Source organism: Gymnoscopelus braueri (genome assembly GCF_963280865.1).
Source record: "Gymnoscopelus braueri genome assembly, chromosome: 7".
NCBI classification, from domain to species: domain Eukaryota; kingdom Metazoa; phylum Chordata; class Actinopteri; order Myctophiformes; family Myctophidae; genus Gymnoscopelus; species Gymnoscopelus braueri.
The window spans coordinates 41,911,154-41,934,012 of NC_137608.1; the positions used below are offsets into that span (position 1 = coordinate 41,911,154).

At 41.0% G+C, this 22,859-nt stretch overlaps 1 protein-coding gene across 1 annotated transcript in view; it reads left to right on the forward strand.

Annotated features, from left to right (window-relative positions):
* The window catches only part of citb (citron rho-interacting serine/threonine kinase b), a gene marked incomplete at its 5' end in the record, with an annotated part of 88,144 nt that extends 71,256 nt beyond the window's left edge, over window positions 1-16,888 (forward strand). The window contains 17 exon segments of the mRNA XM_080433614.1: window positions 102-296; window positions 941-1,121; window positions 2,328-2,416; window positions 2,804-2,908; window positions 3,609-3,778; window positions 4,320-4,364; window positions 5,947-6,027; window positions 7,904-8,039; window positions 8,482-8,621; window positions 9,463-9,555; window positions 10,236-10,344; window positions 11,265-11,393; window positions 12,177-12,257; window positions 12,913-12,991; window positions 13,858-14,031; window positions 15,280-15,700; window positions 16,797-16,888. Coding sequence (XP_080289740.1) covers window positions 102-296; window positions 941-1,121; window positions 2,328-2,416; window positions 2,804-2,908; window positions 3,609-3,778; window positions 4,320-4,364; window positions 5,947-6,027; window positions 7,904-8,039; window positions 8,482-8,621; window positions 9,463-9,555; window positions 10,236-10,344; window positions 11,265-11,393; window positions 12,177-12,257; window positions 12,913-12,991; window positions 13,858-14,031; window positions 15,280-15,700; window positions 16,797-16,820 — 2,252 coding nt within the window. The 3' untranslated portion in view covers window positions 16,821-16,888.
* Between the last annotated feature and the right edge of the window lie 5,971 nt (window positions 16,889-22,859).

Here is a 22,859-nt window from a genome sequence, read left to right on the forward strand (position 1 = left end):
TTTAGTTTGAGTTTTCTTTCTAATCGCATGGTGCACAGAGACTTTGCAAATGTTGTTTTGTCTGTTTTTACTGCACTCACTGTGTTTCTGACTGTATCCAGAGTACAGTCGCCGTATGAAGGACAGTCAGAGGGACCGAGAGAGAGACAGAGACAGGGGGGAGAGAGATAGAGAGAGAGAGAGGGGCCACCACAACACCCCTCACCGCTTCACAGTGGGACTCAACATGAGAGCTGCCAAGTGTACTGTCTGTCTGGACACCGTGCACTTTGGCCGCCAAGCCGCCACATGTCTTGGTAAGTTTATACTGTCCTTGAAAGTCATAGACCTAAACAGTAAAATCCTGTGTTAATTTAACTCAGAGGGTGTAAAGATTTACCCAAATGGACCCTCAAGGATCCATACACTCTAAAGGTCCTTACACACCGGGGCGATTTTTTTTCATGCGAATAATACGTTTTTTTAAAAAACCTTATAAAGTCAATGCAAGCTTACATGGAGCGAAAAAGCGAAGCGAAAAAGCGAAGCGAAAAAGCGTCTTTTAATTATTCGGAACGAGTCCGAATTTTGCGTATATTCGCATATTCGCCGGTGTGCAACCTCCATAGAGTTAACACTGAGGATTGTACTGTGTAGCCATAGCCCTGTTCATTGTCACTTGCTTTTCACAAGTAATTTCATGGCCAAAAAAGATTACCTCATTCTGAAATGCCTTGTAATGCTGTGCAATAAGAGTTTCTCATCAGTTTCTTGCTGTTATTTCCTGACACCCCCCCCCCCCCACACACCACCACCACCACCACCTCTCCCTAAATGTGTGCCACTTCCAAAACATCACAGATCCCATATTTCAAATTGAGAAAGGAGTGCTTTCGGGGAGAAATGCCAGAACCCTGGAGTGGCTGTTAAGTCATTAACAGGTGCTTTCTCTCTCCGCCAGAATGTCACGCTTTGTGCCATCCGAAATGCTCGCCCTGCCTTCCAGCCACCTGTGGGTTCTCCAGCGACTGTGCCCTGCACGTGATCGAGGGTCCGTGTCGGGACAAAGGCAGCTCCCCTAGCCAGCAGCTCAAAGAGGCCAGCGGACACATGCGTCTGGAGGGGTGGATGAAACAGCCCAGGTTAGTTGGACTTTAGCTACTGTTAGGTGGAATGCAATTGGACTTCTACTTGCGCTTTCATAATCTTTCACAATCGTTGCTGTCGGGCTGAAACCTGATCTCCATATTTCAACTTTTCTTAAATTAAAGGTAGGGTAAGTGATATTTTTTGGTAATCTTTTTTTTTTTTGATAAAAGATGAAAGTACAATATTGTGATAGTAATCATTGCTACAGAGCGTTTGTTCGGTCACAGGGGTCTCTCCAGCACTTTAGTAAACAGAATATAGTACATTTTCAGGTACTGTAGGACAGGTGACAAAATTTAAGCCAATCAGGAGAGATCACTGAAAATGCATTTTCTGTTTAATAAAGAGCTGGAGAGACATGGGAGACTCCTTTTACTGGACAAACACTCTATAGCAATGAGTACTATCAGAATATAGAGCTATTTAACACTTATTTTAACCAAAGTGAATCACTTACCCTATACTTTGTCATACAAGAGTGTTGCGCAAAATAAGCAAAAATAGCCGCTCTACAAGCTCGTAGCTCGTAGATCTAATATTTATTTTATGTGAAAGTGGTTAAAGGGCTATTCAACTTTAAAACACGTCAGGGGTCATTTGGAACATATACTCTGGTTTTTGTGTGCATCCCAGACAGTTTTTAAGTTGGTTGATTCAACATTTCAATATTTGATAAAATTATAGTCCATGAACTTCAAAATCATTGTTAGATTCATTGAAAACAAAGGTCCCTAGTTCTGGTCCCTCGCGCATTAGAAGGACAATATCTGTCACCAGAATCAGTCTAACATGGTTATCAATGAATGAGTCTAACATGGAGTTTGAATTCAATGGGTTTATATAGGAGGGATGTGTGTCTGATCTAAAGAATATCAAATATCCATATTGAATCAAGCAACTGTCTGGGGTGCACCCAAAAGCCAGAGGAGACGTTAAAATTAGTCCAGAAGTGTTTTAAAGTGAAATTCCCCTTTGAGTCTGTCTGTGGGTTTCATAAATGTTTAAACAATGAAAGGTATTAACAAGCGCTTGTGACTAAATAATAACGGCATTAGACATACATGGTTTCCTGTATGAGCAGGTTTCTGTCGTTTGTATTGGAATGTGTGACACATGCCTTGACCATTTACATTGTAGGTTACGAGGCAAATACAGTGAACTGTTTATTTTGCTCCTGTAATATAGTTGTGTGCTTGCAGGAATGGGAAGCGAGGCCAGGGCTGGGAGAGGAAATATGTGGTCCTGGATGGGACTAAAGTGGCCGTCTACGAGACAGAGCCGAGAGAAGGTTGCTCTCTTCTGCATTTTCACACACGTGCAACACAGTGGAAGTACAAACAATTACATTGTACTGTACAGGCAGAAAAGATGATTAAACAACTCCAATGTTTCAGCCAAGAAGACACAGTGAACCCTCAGGGTTCTGTTGTCTAAAGTGACAGTTTGGTTTGGGTTTAATACCACAACCTAAAGGCTTTTTGAGTTAGTGCCTCCAACATTAATTACATTGTACACTTTGTACTTACACTCTGCTGTTACTCCCCTCTAAGTACTATTAGGGAGAAATGAAGTACTTGCATGATATTTGTATTTACAGTAGGCTACTGCTGTGGGTTATATTGCTCATATATTGGGATCAGTCTGTGATAAAGTCAAGTTTTTACCACTCTTTCAGACTCAGTGAAGCCACTGGAAGAATTTGACCTGTGTCCGTCAGATGGAGAGGTGATGGTGCACGGGGCAGTGGGAGCGACTGAGCTACCCAACATCGCCAAGTCAGGTACAAAAATGTCTTTGACCAACCAGCCTTCAACGTCTGTGGTGGACGTGTTCTGTATTAAACATTGCGAAACATTGCGAACTGAGAGTGATGCGAGGGTACCAGCCGACACCAACTCGGGACTCCTGGATCGCCGCCTTCCACGTAGGTGGTGTGTGCCCCCCTTCCCCTCCAAGCTGAGCCTTGGGTTGCCTCCCGCAGTGTCAGTGGGCTCGCCATCAGTTCCAGGTGCCTAACACAGTGCCCAGCCAGCCTTATCCTTCTCTCTCTGACTTTGTCCGTGACCCGTGATGTGGGCCTTCCATGTGAAATCAAGTGTATTTTGTAGCGTTCTTGTGTAGACGCCACCCAGGGCCTCTTCCTATGGACAATATCCTATGGACAATTTAATCACCTGCTCTTAAATCTCCCTACCTCACCATGTAATTGTTTTTTAACTTACAAATGTTCTGTTATGGTTTTATTTTTGTTGTTTCTGTGTTTTATATCTGTATGTGCCTTAATTGTTGATTTTCAATCAATCAATCCTGCTGTACTGTGAGCCTCCACGTCTCAGCCCTGTACAGCAGTACAGATTCTAGAGACATTTGTTTAATGCTGATAAATTAAAACTATTCCGATTGTTGAAACCACGTACAACCATAGCATCAGACACCTTCATAGTGACCTCCCTCCATTGTTCCTTTCTTTCTTTGCTCAGATGTCCCATACGTGCTGAAACTGGAGTCCTTCTCTCACGCACCCTGCTGGCCCAGTCAGGCCCTCTACTTCATGGCCCCCAGCTTCCCCGACAAACAGCGCTGGGTGGCTGTCATGGAGTCTGTGGTGGCAGGGGGGCGCACCGCTCGGGAGAAGGCAGAGGCAGACGCAGTGAGTACCTCTGGGGGACTATTAGCGCTCTCTCCCCCATCCTGGAAGGTCTGCCGACACAAATCATTATGGGGTTATGACCGCAGTCATACGTTACTGTCTTCTTGGCTGTATGGCCCTGGCTGTAACAGTTTAACTGTGTGGGGGTTATTCATGAGCCATTCTGTAGAGGGATTATTCATGAGCCATTCTATAGATGCATATACAGTAGCTTCCATTTTCTCAGACATTGATTTTATCAAGGCATAACATTGCCGTTGTGTTTATATGGATGAACTCCCCCCCTGCTCCTCTCTGATTTCACTTATATGTGTCGTTAATTGTCCCCCCTCTCTCTCTCTCTCTCTCTCTCTCTCTCTCTCTCTCTCTCTCTCTCTCTCTCTCTCTCTCTCTCTCTCTCTCTCTCTCTCTCTCTCTCTCTCTTTCTGACTCTCTTTCTCACAACTGTTTGTTGCTTTTTCCATCATGCCACTATGTATGTCCGGTATATGGGTATGTTGTGTTGATTTACCCATTCCATGGGGTTTCATTGTGCACATAGGCTGCTGTGTCCAAAAGACAAATGCTTCTGTCTCCCCTGGTCCAGGTAAAGAGTTACAACGATGCAGAGATGCAAGACTCACTGACACACACATAGACACGCACAGACACGCGCACGTTCGGACACAGACATGCATACAGACTTCATCCTGCACACAGACCCACGCGTTCACGGAGTCGCAGACACACACAGACAGCAGGCGTTGGGAAGATTACATTCAAAATGTAGTCAGTTGAACAGATTACTGCACTAATTACCTTCTTGTAATTGTAATCAGCAGTGTATTCTGATACATTTTAGTAACCTTTGGATTACTTCATTCATTTTATTTATTTTGAAAGTACTGAAATTAATCTAACTACAGCACTTATTAGGTTACTGATTACAATTATAATCTGTTACCAATTACATTTTGAATGTAACCGTCACAACACTGGACACGCACAAATATATGCAAACACACTGTATTCACTCACTGACTTGTTAGCAGATATATATATATACACACACATGCACACAGACTTATGTCCACACACACACACACACACACACACACACACACACACACACACACACACACACACACACACACACACACACACACACACACACACACACACACACACACACACACACACACACACACACACACACACACACACACACACACACACACACACACTGCACATGTGCATATTTCTCACAAGGAACACAGTGGTGCATGTGTCTGACATAGTGCTTGTATGTCACCTTCCCCGCTGTGATCACCTCACCGCTCCACACTTCTGTCACTGTCCTCTCCTAACCTGTCATGTTTTGTATTAACACCGTGTTGATGTTGACATGTTTGTTGGCATATTGAATGTTGCCGAAATAACACAGATTGTAGTCGTCTTTGTATTTTCAACCATCTACTATACGACCACTGTGCCCCAATGCAAATTCTCACACACTAAAGATGTTTGGCCATCTTTGGGGTGGATCCTCTTTAGCTCTCCTGGCAGGAGGACAGGGGATCAGGCAGTGGGGTTTTGACTTGCTTATTTAACCGTCTGTGTTTCCTGCCCTGCCTCCTCTTCTGCTTCAAAACACTGTGTAGAGATGGGGGCACAACAAGTCACATGATTTGGACCTGACTTCACAAAGAGAAATGACTTGGACTTGACTTCTTAAGAAAACTCTGTTCGATTCTGACTTTGATTCTAATTCCGTGGCTGTTTTGCATGAATGAATTATTCTAATAATTAATTCTATTAGAATATATAGTGATTTTGTTGATATATTTTAATGCACCAAATCTAACAGTCAGATTTTAACCAGCATGACAGTATTTTATCTTGTGTTTCAACTGTAATTTATTGGCCATGCTTGGGAAGATTTGTGGACTTGACCATAATAGTAAACTTGACTTGTGACCTCGACTTCATGACTCAATATTTATGTGACTCAAGCAAACATGACTTGGTCCCACCTCTTGCACTATTTCTGTTCCTGCATATTCCTTCAACCTTCCTGCCCTCTCTCTCTCTTTGTTCTGTTCCTTTTGCTCAAGACTGCCAGCCTTCCTGACTGTGTCATCTTGTTGATGTATCCCCTCTAACCTGTTTCCTTCTCTCTCTTTCTGTAGAAGCTGCTGGGGAACTCTCTGCTAAAACTGGAGGGCGATGACAGGCTGGATATCAACTGCACCCTCCCTCTCACAGATCAGGTGCTGGCACTGTGGGAACATTGGTGGAAATACAGCTCTGACTTTTATGCAGTTCATGAAAATGAGTAGAAGAATCTAAAAGTAGTAATCACAATATATCCAAGATACGGCAGGCGGGGAGGCTGATATTTGTTGCTGCAACGGTGCCTGTCAAAATAACATCTAAATAACGTACATACTGTAGCATAGCATATCTTTATCCAAATAAACAAATAAAGTAACGTGAGTTTTCAGACTGTATAGAGGAAGATGGGGAGCGAGTCTGCAGTCCTAACTGAGGGTAGGAGTTCATTCCACAGCTTGGGAGCCAGGGACAGACTGTGTTTACTGGTCGAATGGTGCAGGAAGGGGTTTGGATCATATCTCTGTAGGTTATCACAAGTGCTTTGAATGTGAGCAGCAACCGGGAGCCAGTGGACTAAACGCAAAAGTGGAGGAGACTTGAACATTAGACCAGGTGTGCAATGAATCATCTTTATTGGCACATCACAGGTTTACAGGTGTAAAGAAGTGGGTGAAATTATTTATTTGTATACATAACATGCCACCCTGAGGCTAGATTAAAGAAAATATCAGCAGGTACAGTGTTTTTAAGCTTCAGTTCAATAGGCCAGTTTATGCAACAAGGGAAGGTGCTAACTAACCTGACTCCTCCAGATGGGGCATTGTATTGAGTTCACAAGTTCACAATACAGCATCCATCTGGGATTGCTCAGAGATTGGAGTTTAAACCGACCCGCACCCAGTCGAACCAATCAGCGGCAGCTACGGGCGGGATCTTGGAGAGACCGGGTGTGACGCCATCGAGAAGCACCTGTCGCATTGTAGTTCTTTCACTATTCATCATGGCCGCTACCATGAACAACAACACTACAAGTTGCGCAGCGGTTGGGCTACAGAGATACTAGATGGAAGTATGTTGTGAAACAAGTGTGAAGCAAGCTTCTTCCATCTGGCGGAGTCAGGTTGGGTGCTAACCCACTACGCAAGGAAAATTTGCATGAGGAAGTATAAGTATATGTAATCTAGCATAGGAAGACTAGACCGACGTAAGGGAAAGTATTCCAGTGCGACAGGCCAGCCTGGCGGGAGCCGGTGTTCAGGCCTTGTTCAACAGTCTGATGATAGCTGGGTAGAGACTGTTCAGAGGTTGGGTGTTCAGGCACTTGATACTGCGGTAGAGCTTGTCTGGCCTTTGTCGCAGCAGTGGCGTGAACAGTGTCAGTTTGTGGATGAGGTTATAATTGTCCTTGATGATATACTGAGTTTGACCACGCATTCTTGATCAGTAGTAGAGGTCTGAGAGAGCATGCAGGGGGAATTGCAGTAGTTGAACCTGGAGAAGACAGGAGCTTGGCAGACTCCTTGGTGAGGAAGCAGTCCTGATGATAGCAAAGATAGAAGGTGTGTCCAGTAGAAGCTGGTGGTTGACTGTATCAAATGCTGCAGATAACACAAGAAGGATGAGGATTGAGGGGTTGGAGGCAGCCTGAGCAGCGTAGAGTGCCTCTGTGACTTTGAGGAGTGTTGTTACTTGTTTGTTTCAGTAGAATGGGCAGGTTTGATTCCTACAATAATTGGTTATTCAAAAGGTCTGTGAGATACGGAGAGAGAGCCGTTTAGAAACAACTCATTCAAGAGTTTTGGAAAGAAAGTAAAGGAGTGATACCAGCCTGCAGTTGGAGTGGTTAAGGGTAGGTTTCCTGAGCTTACAATTTAGGCATTTAGCAGACGCCCTTATCCAGAGTGACTTACGTAGTTGATCGTCAATCAACATGCGATATGACGCGATATGATGCAGTAAGGGTAAATTGGAACTAAATGGAAACAAAGGATGCACCCTATATTTTACAGTGTACTCCTTTCTCGTGTACAGATAGTGCTGGTGGGCTCTGAGGAGGGTCTGTATGCCTTGAATGTTATCAAGAACTCCCTGACCCACATCCCCGGCCTGGGATCAGTCTTTCAGATCCACATCATGAAAGAGCAGGAGAAGCTGCTGATGATTGTTGGTGAGCACTCTGATTTTGTTGTCACAGAATAGAGTACATGAAACCTTTTAATGAAGAAACGTAAGCTGTATTAATTGTTATATTGTTTTGAAACAACAGGTCTTGTGTCGTAATTAATCTTAGCAATAATTAAACAGTTGCAGTGTGTTAACTGTTGATAATACTTTTATATATATTTTTTTCATTTTGTTTTAAGCTGATGTACCTACTATACACTGAGTGAAGGGACACTACAGCTTATTTAGAGTTTGACCGAGGCCTTCAAATGATGGATAGTTATTGTCTCTGTGGATATGATCTGATGTGTCATTCTTTTCTGTGCTGAAGTGTGATATTTCTTATCTTAATTTTCAAAATATCTTAAAACAACTTTATAAAATGTTAGCACTTTGCCTTGTTTTTCATCAGATAAACTAAAAAGTTGTCTGTCTGTGACCTGTAGGGGATGAGAGGGCGCTGTGTCTGCTGGAAATAAAGAAAGTGAAGCAGTCTTTGGCCCAGTCCCACCTGCCTAGCCAGTCTGATTTGGCTCCTTATATATTTGAGACTGTCAAGGGCTGCCACCTGTTTTCAGCTGGAAGAGTAAGTATCTGTAGGGATGTTCCCCAAAATTGCTATCTATACAGTATGTGTTGTGGATGCTTAACAAATGAGGTCTGCCAAGTCTGTTTTTATATTTTATTAGACCTGATCAGATCATCATGATTAACTGTTTATTTTATTTATGCAACATGTTTAAGGCAAGTACTACAAATCACCCTAGAGATGTGCATATTGTAGATGAGCCATTAAATGCAAAAATTCTTTCAATGTACCTTCCTAAGATAATGGCCTAGTTATTTTTTTATGGAAAATTATATTTCCGTGACACTGGCCACCTCTGGTAAAATCGCCTATATCCTTATTGAAAAGATCATACTGTTCCCGCCCCAGTAGTATAATAATGGCCTATGTTAAGAGTGTGACCTAGGCCATTTTATGTTGCCTAAGTCAAAGACAATGTGATCTTAGGCAATTTCTTTTGGCTTAGGCTCAAAAGAATGGCCTATGTCTGGAGTAAGTCACTTAATCGACAAATCATTTGGCCTAAATCAGGTTTACAATTGCCTAAGTCAAAACACAAATTGGCCTAAGTAATGTTACATAACCAACAGACAGACAGTGTTATTTTATGTCAATAGTGATATGTTGTTATAAACTTTTTGGGTGAAATGATTAAGAAATATCATATAGTTTGTTTTGGTTCAGTTTTTTCTGTTTTTAAATGACATTGGCCATTATTTTAGCAAGGTGACGAAATGCAGGGAATTGAAATGGCTTGATACAAGAAATGTAAGTTCTAATGAAAGACATAAATGAATCAAGAGCTTCAGCTCTGTACAATAGAATGATGTCTCATGTTCAATGTTTGTTTTGCTTACAGATTGACAACTTGCCCTGTATATGTGCTGCTATGCCTAACAAAATAACCATTCTGCGCTACAATGACAATCTCAACAAATTTTGCATTCGTAAAGTGAGTATATGAACACTTATCTCACATTCTGTAAGAAATATACATAATGTACTGTGATATACAGTATAATGACATCAGATCAGACACCAATTATGCTTACAATCTGCTGTAGGTTTATGCTGATAAATCGTGACTTTGTTGATACTGGTGATGGGATGGCAAACTCCCAATACATTTCCAATCAATGGTTACATTTTCTTACTGTTTAAAGGAAGTAAAATTCATTATGCTTCCCAAGCTTTGAGCGTGTGCTAGATGCAACCACATATGAATTGACAATACAGTTGGAGGTCTAAGATGCTCATACTGATACACTATATTTTCAGTTGAAATGCATGTTTGTTATTATGTATGTTATGTACAATATATTAATGCATGTGTTGCAGGTAGCAAATGTAAGCATATAGGATGTTTATGCTTATGACAGGGTCTACAGTGTTGTTATAATGTAGGACAATGACATCATATAATAAAGATACTATTCTAAAAAAGGTAGAGGGGAGAGTGAGAGCCGTGGGAACAAGAGAGAGAGACGTTATGTTTGATAGTATGTTTGACTCACTGTACTCCATCACCATCATCTTTTAGCCACAAAGATCTTCTAGTCTAGTCTCAATGCATCTGTTACATATACTGTATTGCTAATGACATGTATACGTCACCTTCGCTCGTTCTTCTAGGAGATAGAGACTCTGGAGCCATGCAGCTGCATTCATCTGACCAGCTACAGCATCATTATTGGTACCAACAAGTTCTATGAGATCGAGATGAAGCAGTTTGTACTTGAGGGTGAGGATTGGAGTAGAACTGCTGCGATGAAGCTACGTTACCAGAATTCTGATGTTAATAATCATTATTATATGGTCCCCACTCCTTGGGGTATTTTTTGTCACAGTACATTTGCACATACAGTACGTGACATTTGTGCTCTGCATTTAACCATCCTAACTATTAGGAGCACTGGGTGCCATTAGTACAGCACCTGGGGAGCAGTTTGCGGTTTGCTCAGGGACACTTCAACACATAGACCACGGCCGGGGGGCGAACTGGGTACCTTCTTATTCCCAGATGGCCTCGCTACCCATGGAGCTATGGCTGTTAGAAAGTTTTCCTGAGCTGAAAGTTGACATGGTCATTTATCAGGGAGGTTCGTGGAGGTGTACAACTGTTGGGCTCTTGCAACCTGTTGGAAATGGAAAGCAATTAGATCAGGGGTTCTAAAACTTTTTTTATACCACAACCCCATATTATGAGGGTTTTTTTGAGTGTGTGTGTGTGTGTGTGTGTGTGTGTGTGTGTGTGTGTGTGTGTGTGTGTGTGTGTGTGTGTGTGTGTGTGTGTGTGTGTGGAGTCAAGACAATAGTTTGTTTGGTGGTAACAACCTCACTTTCTTTCCCCATTATTATTTTTTTTTTTACTGTTTCTTGATTTTAAAAAAGGCATATTTTTTGGTTGCCACTGACAACCCCAACGGCACCTTCCCACGACCCCACTTTGGGTCGCGACCCATAGTTTGAGAACCGCTGAAATAGATGATGAATTAGATTGAATTAGGCTAAAAACTGATACATTGTGTTTTTCATCAAGCTACAGTGCCATACAATAAAACCTGTCTAAATGATAGTCACGTACATGGCGTAATCTGTTCATGGCAGTGCATCCATTAATTGCAGTTCCTCTGTCTGTGGGGTGTCCTCCGCTCTCTGTAGAGTTCCTGGATAAGAATGACGTGTCTCTAGCCTCGGCGGTGTTCACTGCCTCCTCCCACAGCTTCCCCATCTCCATCATGCAGGTGGCCAGCAGCATGCAGAAAGAGGAGTACCTGCTCTGTTTCCATGGTGAGCTCAGAACTCCTACACACACACACACACACACACACACACACACACACACACACACACCAGTACTGTGGTTAAAGACTGTTTAAAATTTCAATATTTGACAGTCTTTTGCAAGGAAGCTTTCCAGTTAGAAAGCATTTTTAGGAAATACGGCCACTTACATTACATTACAGTACGAAGCATCGTAGCTAGGTTCCTTGATTTGGCAAATTGTTGGTGTTCCTTGGCTGTATACAGTAGGATATCCCATAACTGTATGGCAAGGCGGGCGGTGACCCTATATTCCGTTATTTTAATGGTTTATTTAAGTTGAATTTTCTCAGACATTGCTTCTCCTCCCGAATTAAATAAAATGAAAAAGTAAAAACAAAAGCTCTAAAACATCTCCCTTGCATTTTTTTATTGTGTATTCATGAACACAGTTAAATGGAGTCAGTTCATCTGTTTCCTGAGAGTATTGATTACCATGGAAACCAAAGGCACCGTGCTGCACTTAATTTCGGTTTCCTTTCTTGATTTCAAAACATTGGACAACAAGACTATGTCAAAACCTAGGATGGCTGGACCTTGTATGACTTCATACTATACTATGGCTTTCAAAAATGGATATGTAAATCTGGGAGGGCCAGTGGGCTGCTATGAAAACTAAATAAATTCCATAGTATACCTTTAAAACATGAATAAGCTAAACTGTCTGTAACATTTGTAGGACACAGGACTGTATAACAATACAAGAAACACTGAAAAATGTTCTATAATCCAGTTTAATTTGTGTGTCAGAGTTTGGAGTGTTTGTGGATGCGTACGGACGAAGAAGCCGCACTGAGGACATCAAATGGAGTCGTGTCCCTTTGGCCTTTGGTAAGGAACCATCCAGCCTCCCACTGTTTTGCCTTAATTACTTCAACGTGGAATTTACAAACTGAAAAGCACACACACTGTGTTAAGCCTGATTTATATTTAAGGTCCTTACACACCAGGCGCGTTGTTTTTGTGCAATTAATTCGCCAGAAAATATATTTGTATGAACACTATACACAGTGATAAATGTACATAATTCTTTTTCGGAACAAGCTAGCTTTTTTCTGAGTTTCCGCACTGCGAATCAAATATTATGAAACGTTTTCATTTGAAATATTGGCATTAGGGCGGGGTGCAATAACCGCAGTACCGCCATATTTGGCAGCGAATGTTTTGCATTTCGTATAATTTTTTAACCGATTCAAACCGGGAAAGCATCTATGTCATTTTAGATTTTTGGCGCTGGCTATTCAACAAAAAAAAGAGCTACGAGCTTGTACATCTGCTGTTTTTGAACTTTTTTTAAAAAAATCTTGAAAGTGTGAGAACTACTGATATTTGAAGGCATTTGTAGAATCGGCCTCAGGACAGGTCTTAATGGGTTAATCATGCCCCGGTGTGTAAAGGCCTTTAGTCATACGACCGACACCGAAAATAGCTAAAATCTAAAATAATTATTCTATTATGTAACTACTTCTATTCCCCTGTTGATCAGCCTACAGAGAACCCTACCTGTTTGTGACATACTTCAACTCCTTGGATGTCATTGAGGTTCAAGGACATGCAGCTCTAGGGTGAGACAAAATGATACCTCATATATAAAAATGAAAGCTCAGACTGTTTGATTGTCTCTTTTGATATGGTCAGAAGTATTACCATAATGGCTATTTTTTGTATTTTAAATAAGCCTCTCTGACCTACTTACTACAAATACAGGAAAAACAAAACAACAAAGACAACAAAAAACACCAATAATCTCACAATATTATACAAGCAGCAACAACAGAGAGAACAGGTTGAATACATTATTTGAGAGTACTTAACGAGCACTAGTAATTAAAGGGTCACAAAATGTATATATTATTTGTACATTTGTACATTAACTAGGACTTTTTTTTTTTTTTACCCAAATCACGAATTGATCCGTAACCACATGAACACTGGCGTCTCTATTCTGGGGGCGAAAAATATATACGTTGGTCGATTTTATTTTTGCCAAAGAGATTTGTTGTAGAGAGGGGACAAAGGACGGGCCTAGTACGAGACCCCTGGCCCTGGGGGTCACCGGTCAGCGAAGTATGTAGGGTTTAAGTGGTTCAAATTATTTTGCAACATTATATCATAAATGATAAATTAAAGGGATGGTTCACCCTCAAAATTTTTTTCTATCGATTAGTCGTCACCCCATGGAGACTTGAATTCATGGATATTTTTTTGTTTTTGTCACATTCCTATTTGATGACCGGCAGCGGTTCCGGTAGGAGACACAAAGAGTCTCCTTTGTGTCTCCTACCGGAACCGCTGCCTAGCGGTCCACTGGTCATCAAATTATTGGCTTAGAAATGCGACAAAAACAAAAAAGTCACCATGGGGTGACTAATCGATAGGATGAACTATCCCTTTAATCAAATGATTTTCCGCATGTTTATCTTTCTTACAGGCCTCCCTTGCTGGCCCACCTGGACATCCCTAACCCTCGCTACCTGGGGCCAGCCATCTCCTCTGGAGCCATCTACCTGGCCTCGTCCTACCAGAACAAGCTGCGGGTCATCTGCTGTAAAGGCAGCCTGATCAGAGAGACTGGAGAGCTGCAGCGGAACGGCTCTAGCCGAGGGTCAGCTGCATCCTGTCCGTTTGACCTTTTTTTTTTACTTTTGTTCAGCCCATTAAGACCGGGGAACGCATCTGTGTAACCACTTTGTCCATATTATACTTTTTTATACTATTCAAAAATAGCAGATCTACAAGCTCATAGCGCCGCGCTATGAGCTTGTAGATCTGCAATTTTTTTTAAATCTTGAAAATGTGTGCAAATCTTTGAATATATTTATATTTTTTAAAGCATTTTTTTTTTACTGAAATCAAATCTAGATTTTTTTTTAATTGCAGATCTACAAGCTCGTAGCCGCGCTATTACACAGATTATTTCCCGGTCTAAATGGTTAGTTCAGTGGTTCTCAAACTTTTTTATTTGAAGGACCCCCCCGTAACTCAGACAGTGTACAATTGGAACCACTGTCAGAGTTACAGACCACTGGTTTAGTTAATTGTTTATGCGTTGTTGTTGCTGTTGCTGTTTCCTTGAGGTATTTTTACCTCAAGGTAAAAGGGTCTGTTCTAGTCTACCTTTCTGTCTGGTGAGATAACAAAAGAGGCTTAAAATGATTGCCTTCATTACCACCAGGATTGCCTTTGTTAGATGAAATAATAGGAAATTATGCTAAAATGACCTTGGACTGCACAACAGTACAAGACCAGCACTAGATTCACTAGATGGAGTGGAGAACTGAACGATAACAGACTATCAATTTACTGCACAGGCCAACACTGCCATCTGCTGGATAAAAACACATGCTGGGGGGGCCTTTTTTTTTAACTTTATTTGATAGGCACAGTCAGTGTAGAGAGAAAGGAAACACGAGATGAAAAACTGAATTTTAAAACAGAGTTCACATATATTGTGTAAAAATATAATTTAAAACACTTTGAGAACGTACTCTATTTAGAATTTAGACTTTTTGGAACATTTTCTGGTTCCTAAATGTATCAACTGAACAACACCAAAAGACATTGTCCTTCCCGAAAACAAATCTATAAATAGAATGCGAAGAAAATGGCAAAAGATAAATCAGTTTGAATTCTTAACCACTTTCACCCTGGCATCCCTATTTTGGAAATTGTTCAAGATTTTTCAAAATAGCAACCAAAAAAGCAGTTCCAGTTCTACAAGCTCACCTGTCGCATTGCAAGGCTTTGTGAGCTTGTAGCCCTATATCGGCTATTTCATGTATTTTTGAGCTATCAATCAACATTTTTTAAATGCTCCCCTGACTGTCTCTCTCTTGATATGGCCCCCCAACAGTAGTCCCAGTAAGCGAGGCCCACCCACCTACACTGAACACATCTCCAAGCGTCTGGCCTCGGGTCCCGGCAGCCACGAGGGCCTCCACCGGGACCACGAGGGTCTCCACCGGGAGCACGAAGGCCTCCACCGGGACCACGAGGGCCAGCACCGGGACCACGAGGGCCAGCACCGGGACCACGAGGGCCAGCACCGGGACCACGAGGGCCTCCACCGTGAGCCCAGCACACCGCACCGCTACCGGGAGGGCCGTACCGAGTTCAGACGGGACAAGTCCCCGGCACGGCCATTGGAGAGGGAGAAGTCACCCGGCAGGGTGTTGGACAGCCGCAGGGAGAGGTCCCCTGGGAGGTTTGGAGACAGCTCTCAGTCTCGACTGCATGCAGGCTCCGTCCGCACACAGCTAACCCCCGTCAACAAGGTACCATAATGCCCTAGAATCCAAGTCTATCTAGGCAGGGCATTGGTTTATAACCTTTTTTTTTTTTGGATCAGGGCCCACTTGAAAATCTCAAAAGAGATTTTCATAAAGCGTACCTTTTCAGAGCATGTTATGATCAATCAATTGCTTGTGTTCCGGCTTTGATCAATGGAACTAATTTAAATTTATTTTTTAGCAGTATCATAATGAAAACTCACTTTTTTTTACAATGTTTTTGTACATAATTTATTTAAAATGTTATTTCATCAATACAATCTCAGTGTTTTGCCAATTATTTGGGGGCTCACTTGCATTATCCTCATCAGTGGCCCTGAACCGCTGATCTAGGGCCTAGATAGAGTGTTACCCCCCTGTTACCCCCCTTCCCGAAATATATATATATTTTCTTTCTTTCTTTTTGTATATAAATGAATCATAATTTAAAAAATGTGATCTATTTGTATCATTCATACAAAATCTCTAAAATATGTATGATCCAATAGCCTATTTACAGTACTTTTTTTTTTTTTTTCAAACTGATTATTTTGAGTAATTTATGTCACTTTTTGTCACTTTTTCTTTTTTGGAAAGCCAGACATCTTACAGTAAATGTTCAAGGTTAATTTAACTCTAAGAATGCACATACGGAACCAAATTGACCCCTATGCATCCATTTGGTTCTATTTCTATACCCTCAGAGAAAATAAAATGTTTTTAACCAATCTAAATGGGAGAGTATGTTAATAAAAACAATAAAACAACAAGTATCCCTGCCTAAAGTGCTTAAGTGCAATATCTCCCCTGGTAAAGTAGGAATTTCATCTTAGAAGAGCGGTAGAAGTTTTGTCTCCCATGTAGGAGACCCAGGCAAGGCAAGGCAAGATTATTTGTATAGCACGTTTAAACCACAGGATCAAATCTCGGGTAGGACATGAAATGTACAGTATGGATTGCAGCTATAACACTGAGAGGTTTTCCTGTGTATTTTTTAACATAGTTTTGGGACAACATCTCTCTCCGTGCTGTGTATGTCTAAGGATGGATACAGTAAGGTTAACACTTTGCTGTTTTTTTGTTTGATTGTTCATCTTTGCAGGTTTGGGATCAGTCATCGGTGTGAATGGATGGAAAGCTCTGTACGCTCTGCACATCCGCTGACCTGGCAGCCCCATCGCCTATAAATACTGCAATCTTACTTCCTCCGTTGACAACACACGAAGTTGCGCTGGGAGATGTTTCCTTTGACAATCTTCTCTTCTTCTGATCTGTGCCGTACACGAACGTGGTCCCAAGGCAGATAAGGGTGGCAAGAAATCTATGTTGATCTGTGGATCAAGGATATTTTATTTATAACATGATCGAAAGTTGTACATATTATCACCTCTGTTTTTATAGATATATAAGGGAAGAGTAGGCTGGAAAAAGCCATGTATATTTTTTTGTAAAATGATTTCTAATGATGTTGCAGGGAGACAAATGATGTCGCTGGGAGGGAAATCTGATATCAGCATTTAACCACGATTAGAAATAAAAATGTGTTAGCTTTTCTCTCGTTGGAAAATGATGCCTACATTCAATCAATCAAAATGAGAGAGACCTCTGTGGAGGCTGCACTTTGCACACGAGATTGGATTTGAACAGGACTCTTATACGAACAGTCTTCGTTTTATTGGATCGAATATTTGGTTCTCTTGAACTAAATGTGGACTTTAATATCTTATCGCCTATGATTGCTTAATTGACAGCTCTTGTCTGGACATACTTTGTAAAAGAACAATAATAATGTTTTACTACAAGTGTTCCTTGTGTTGTTTGAGTAATACCTAAGATGAGTGAGCATCAAGCTTTGTCTCTGGTCAGAGACCCTTTTAAGCCTTATTTATACTTTATCGCACCATGGTGTCATGTGACAAAGTATAAATTAGGCATTAACAGTCCAGGAGGGCTAACCTTTTGCCTGATTTATTGTGCGCCTGTGTCCCACACCCACAATAGCATAACTACAAGCTCAGCTTGTAGATCTGCTATTTTCGATGCGTGACACTGGCACGCAATTAAGTATAACTCAGGCTTTTGCCCTCAGCTTGCTCTTATGTCTGCTGCCGCTGCTAAATATGGTACAGATGTCCTGTTTCTTAAGTTCTGCGCAGTGAAATATGAAGTCCAGTAATTGTCAGGAGTTGTCACTTTGTATTATTGCTTCCTTTTAGGGCCTTTAAAGAGAATCTGAATTTGTAACATCAAAGAGCATGAGTAACTAAAGTCTAATTTATACTTTGTTGCACGACCCTCTCATTATGAAAGAAAATCACGTCATTTTTGTCAAGCGACATTTGTTGAAGGGTCGTTTGCTGAAGTATAAAGCCCAATTTGCATTTAATCGTACAAAGGTGTTGCTTGCTGAAAATAATATCTTTGGCGAGAGACGCCATTGTGCAACGAAGGGTATATTAGGCTCAAGTTAGCCTCAACTCAGAACAGCACTTGTTGCTTTTTTGGGACCCTGATTCTTTTTCTTGGTTGGTGTTTTTTTCTGTTATGTAATACACTTGAATTTGCATTCAAATGAGTATACGTTGATGTTGAAAAATATTACTTACGATTTTTTGAAATGTATACCAGTATATACATTAAATATGGTTAACCTAAAAGAGCTTATTTCTTGTTTGTATGTCAGAGATGCAAATCTCACATTTAATAACACTGCTTTACCTTCTTTTAATTCTCTTTTTACATTTTATTTTAGTCTTTTTATTTTTCATACATGGGTCAATGACGTGCTCATTTTATTTTGTCCGTATGCCATAAAGTTAAGTAGTATATTCCTGTTTTGAACTATAGGAGGACTGGGATTTGAACGTGGTCGTAGCCCCAGCACCACAAAGGTTTAATCCTGCCCTGCCTGCACCACACATGCACTCGCCCACGTGTGAAGAATAACCATAGATATAGAAACCTAGATACCTCATTGGCCTCTGCAGTTCATTGTAACGACTGGTATCTCAATACAAGGCTCTTCCGCAGGGCTGTTTGACTACTGACCAATCACATCGCGTTAACTACTGGCCAATCACAGCGCGTCTAACTGACTAGTTAGACGCCCCACCTGCCTCTGATTGGCCTACCGAACGCCCCCTTCTGTGACGCACACGGAAGTTTCCAGCTTGCCCTGCTGGAAGGAAGTGGAAGGCTAGCCCAAGCCTTATATCTCTGCTGTCCGGCAGAAACCAGCTAACTCCCAAATTTTCATTTTTCAGGAAATGAAAAAAAGTGGAGTTGGGAGGTTTTGTTCATCATTGATAAGAACAGCTGAATGGACCTCCAAGCTCACAATGAGGTTGGAGGTCAAAAGGGGGTGGAGTCTGGAGTCAGCAAAACCAGCTAACTCCGGTGGAGTTAGCTGGTTTAGCAGAAAGTTTGAGGATCCAATGGAGTTAGCTGGTTTTGTCAGAAGCAGTTTTTAATGCTTTTCATTGGTTCAATATTTTTTTACCAACACACAGACCTAAAGGGTGTTCAATGGCCCTGATTTATGGAAAAAAATGCAAAAGGGCAAAAATGGAGTTAGCTGGTTTCTGCCGGACAGCAACGATATGGGTTAGCCCTGCGGAACAAGGAAGCGCGCCCGAGATACGAACGCTTCAGAGCCGAAGGAGGCGTCTACCTTTATATGTCTATTAGTCCATGAGCCAGAGCCCCAAAATTGAGCAATGATTATCGAAAGAGTGGGCAAAACCAAACCTATATTAAATTGTTCATAGGGTCAATACGAGTAAATAAATATATGATAACCTTTCCACAGGAGCAGCTTTTTCATGGTTATCACACATTTAGTTATTTTCCCCATACGTACATGACAGGTGAAAAAATGACAAAATTTAAAAAAGAGTTATCATAATGAAACTTCCTGAGTTGATTACTTGCATGAAGACAATTATTTATTGTATTACAAGTTTTCTGAAATTGTATATTTAAATATGCAAATTAGGCATTTAGTCCATGAGCCAGAGCCCCAAAATTGAGTCAGATATTGAATATTCCCTCGTTAAAAACCTTTGACTCCAACATCTTAACAAAATGAAATAAGAATGTTGACTCTGGCTTTATCCAATGTTCCAATGTTGATTCTGGAAAGTTATACAAATTCGGGCATATTTTCATAATGCCTAATTTGCATATTTAAATATACAATTTCAGAAAACTTGCAATACGATAAATCATTGTCTTCATGTAAGTAATCAACTCAGGAAGTTTCATTATGATAACTCTTTTTTAAATGTTGTCATTTTTTCACCTGTCATGTACGTATGGGGAAAATAACAAAATGTGTGATAACCATGAAAAAGCTGCTCCTGTGGAAAGGTTATCATATATTTATTTACTCGTATTGACCCTATGAGCAATTTAATATAGGTTTGGTTTTGCCCACTCTTTCGATAATGAAATCTTGTCTGGCTCATGGACTATATGGGAAGAACACTCTGACCATAATAATATTGATCAGACTCTCAGCACAGAGATTCCATGTTCAAATCCCAGTTGTCCTGTAGTTCAATGCTGGAGACTTTTTTTGGTAACATGCATGAGCACAATTAAAGTGCCTTTAATTATTTTGGGGGAATGACTTATCACAATCATGCAATGTCAATGTACCATGTTTCTTATGTCTGGGTAGCTCAGTCGGAAAAGCTCTTGACTCTGAATCACAAGGTCATGCGATAGAATCCTGGCACCGGCAATTCAGCATATGAGCAATCTGGCTCCCTGGGGTCTAGTGCATTGTAACAGGGATGCTGACAATAAGCCCCTCCAACCAATTATTTCAGACAAAAAATCGCAAGCATGCATGTCCACAGTAAGGTCGAGTTTTTTAATTGTGGATCAAGTTTCTAGGTTAAAGTCTGGAGGAACAGCGAGGTGCCAAAGTTTTAAAAGTTAAATATCTCAAAAGCTACAAAACATTTCAAAGTAAAAAGTTCAAGCATGTGTGTCCACAATAAGCTGAATTATTAAAATTGTGAATGGAGTTTCTAGGTGAAAGTATGTTTGTGAGGTAACATACAAAAGAATGCTTCAAGAGTAAGAGACATCTGCTGAGAGTAACTGAATGATGGTCTAGTGCTCTGATGATCAGACTCCCAGCACAGAGATTCTATGTTCAAGTCACAGTCCTCCCATAGTTCAATGCTATAGTATACTAACTGAAGGCTAACATACAAAAGAACGTTTCAACAGTACTAAGAGACATCTGCAGAGAGAGACTGAATGACGGTGTAGTGGTCTAATCATCAGACTCAGCACAGAAATGCGATGTTCAAATCCCAGTCCTCTTATATAGTTCATTGCTTTTCAACTTTTCGTAACTGAAGGCTAATATACAAAAGAGCGCTCCAACAGTACTAAGAGACATATGCTATGAATCAGCGAGAGATGCCCTAGTGAGCTAGTGATCCGACTCCCAGTGCAGAGGTTCCTTGTTCGAATCCCAGTCTTTCTATTGTTCATTACTTTTCAACTTAACTAACTGAAGGCTAACACAAAAGAACGCTTCAATAGTACGAAAAGACTTACAATTTGAGTGGCTGAGAGATGGTGTAGTGGTCTAAGATCAGACTTTCAGCATGGAGATTCCATGTTCAAATCCCAGTCCTTCTATAGTTTTTCAACTTTATCTGAAGGCTAACATACAAAAGAACACTTCAACAAGAGACATCTGATGTGAGTGCATGAGAGATGGTGTAAAGGTCAAGTGATCAGACTCTTAGTGCAGGTATTCCATGTTCAAATCCCAGTCCTTCATTAGTTCATCGCATTTCAACTTTACTTACTGTAGGCTAACATACAAAACAGCGCTCCAAGAGTACTAAGAGACATGTGTTGTGAATCAGTGAGAGATGCCCTAGTGGGTTAGTGATACGACTCTCAGTACAGAGGTTCCGAGTTCAAATATCAGTCTTTCATTACTTTACTAACTGAAGGCTAACAAACAAAAGAGCGCTTCAAAACTACGAAGAGACATATGATAGGAGTGGCTGAGAGATGGTGTAGTGGTCTAAAGATCAGACTCAGCATGGAGAGGCTATGTTCAAATCCCAGTCTTTCATTTATGGTTCATTGCTTTTCACCTTTACTAACTGACTGAAGGCTGACATATAAAAGAACACTCCAACATAACTAAGATATATCTACCTAGAGCCAGTGAGAGATGGTGTAATGGGATAGTGATCAGACTCTCAGTACAAAGGTTCCATGTTCAAAACCTAGTTGTCCCATATTTCAATGTTGTAGTACTTTGACATTTTCAAGGCCAAAATACAAAAAAGTAAGTCAAAAGCACTAGAAGACACCTGCTGAGGGCCCAACGGTGCGTTGGTGCAGTGGTGTGGTGTGCTTGTCATCAACGTACTTGGAGGACCATTGGAGGGACTGTGTCCCTCCCCTGTTTCCTGATAGTTAAAGGAGGGGGGTTATGTCTGAAAGAGCTCTTCCCAGCTGAAGTTTTACAGAAATATTCTTTTGCCATTGTCAATGGCAATGACATTTAAAGGGAAAAGGGTACAAACTTTGTCAGGCACCTAGAAACCCCATTCAAACTTTAAAATGTTCATCTTACCGTGGACATGTTTGCCTCAAAATGAATCTTTGAAAGGTTTCATAGTTTTAGAAATATACTCCTTTAAAAGTTCAGAAGTTTATAATGGAGGTCAATGGAAGATTTTGGCACCTCAAAAAAACACTTTCACCTAGAAACTCCATTCACACTTTTTTATAATTCAGCTTACTGTAGACACACATGCTTGGACGTTTTACTTTGAAAAGTTTTGTAGTTTCTGAGATATTTAACTTTTAAAACTTACATCTGAAAACTTTGGCACCTCGCTGTTCCCTCATACTTTAACCTATAAACTTGCTTCACAATTTAAAAAATCCACCTTACTGTGGACATGCATGCTTGAGATTTTTACTTTGAAATCATTTGTAGTTTTTGAAATATTTAACTTTAAGCACCCATGCATCCTCTACCCCACTGGGCACACATACAACAACGCCCATACGCCGTGCATACGCCGTCCATACGACGTCCGAGTCAGACTTCAGTCAGCAGCTATTTTGCAAAAAATACGTTGAAACGACGTCGACTCACGTCTGACTCGGTCGT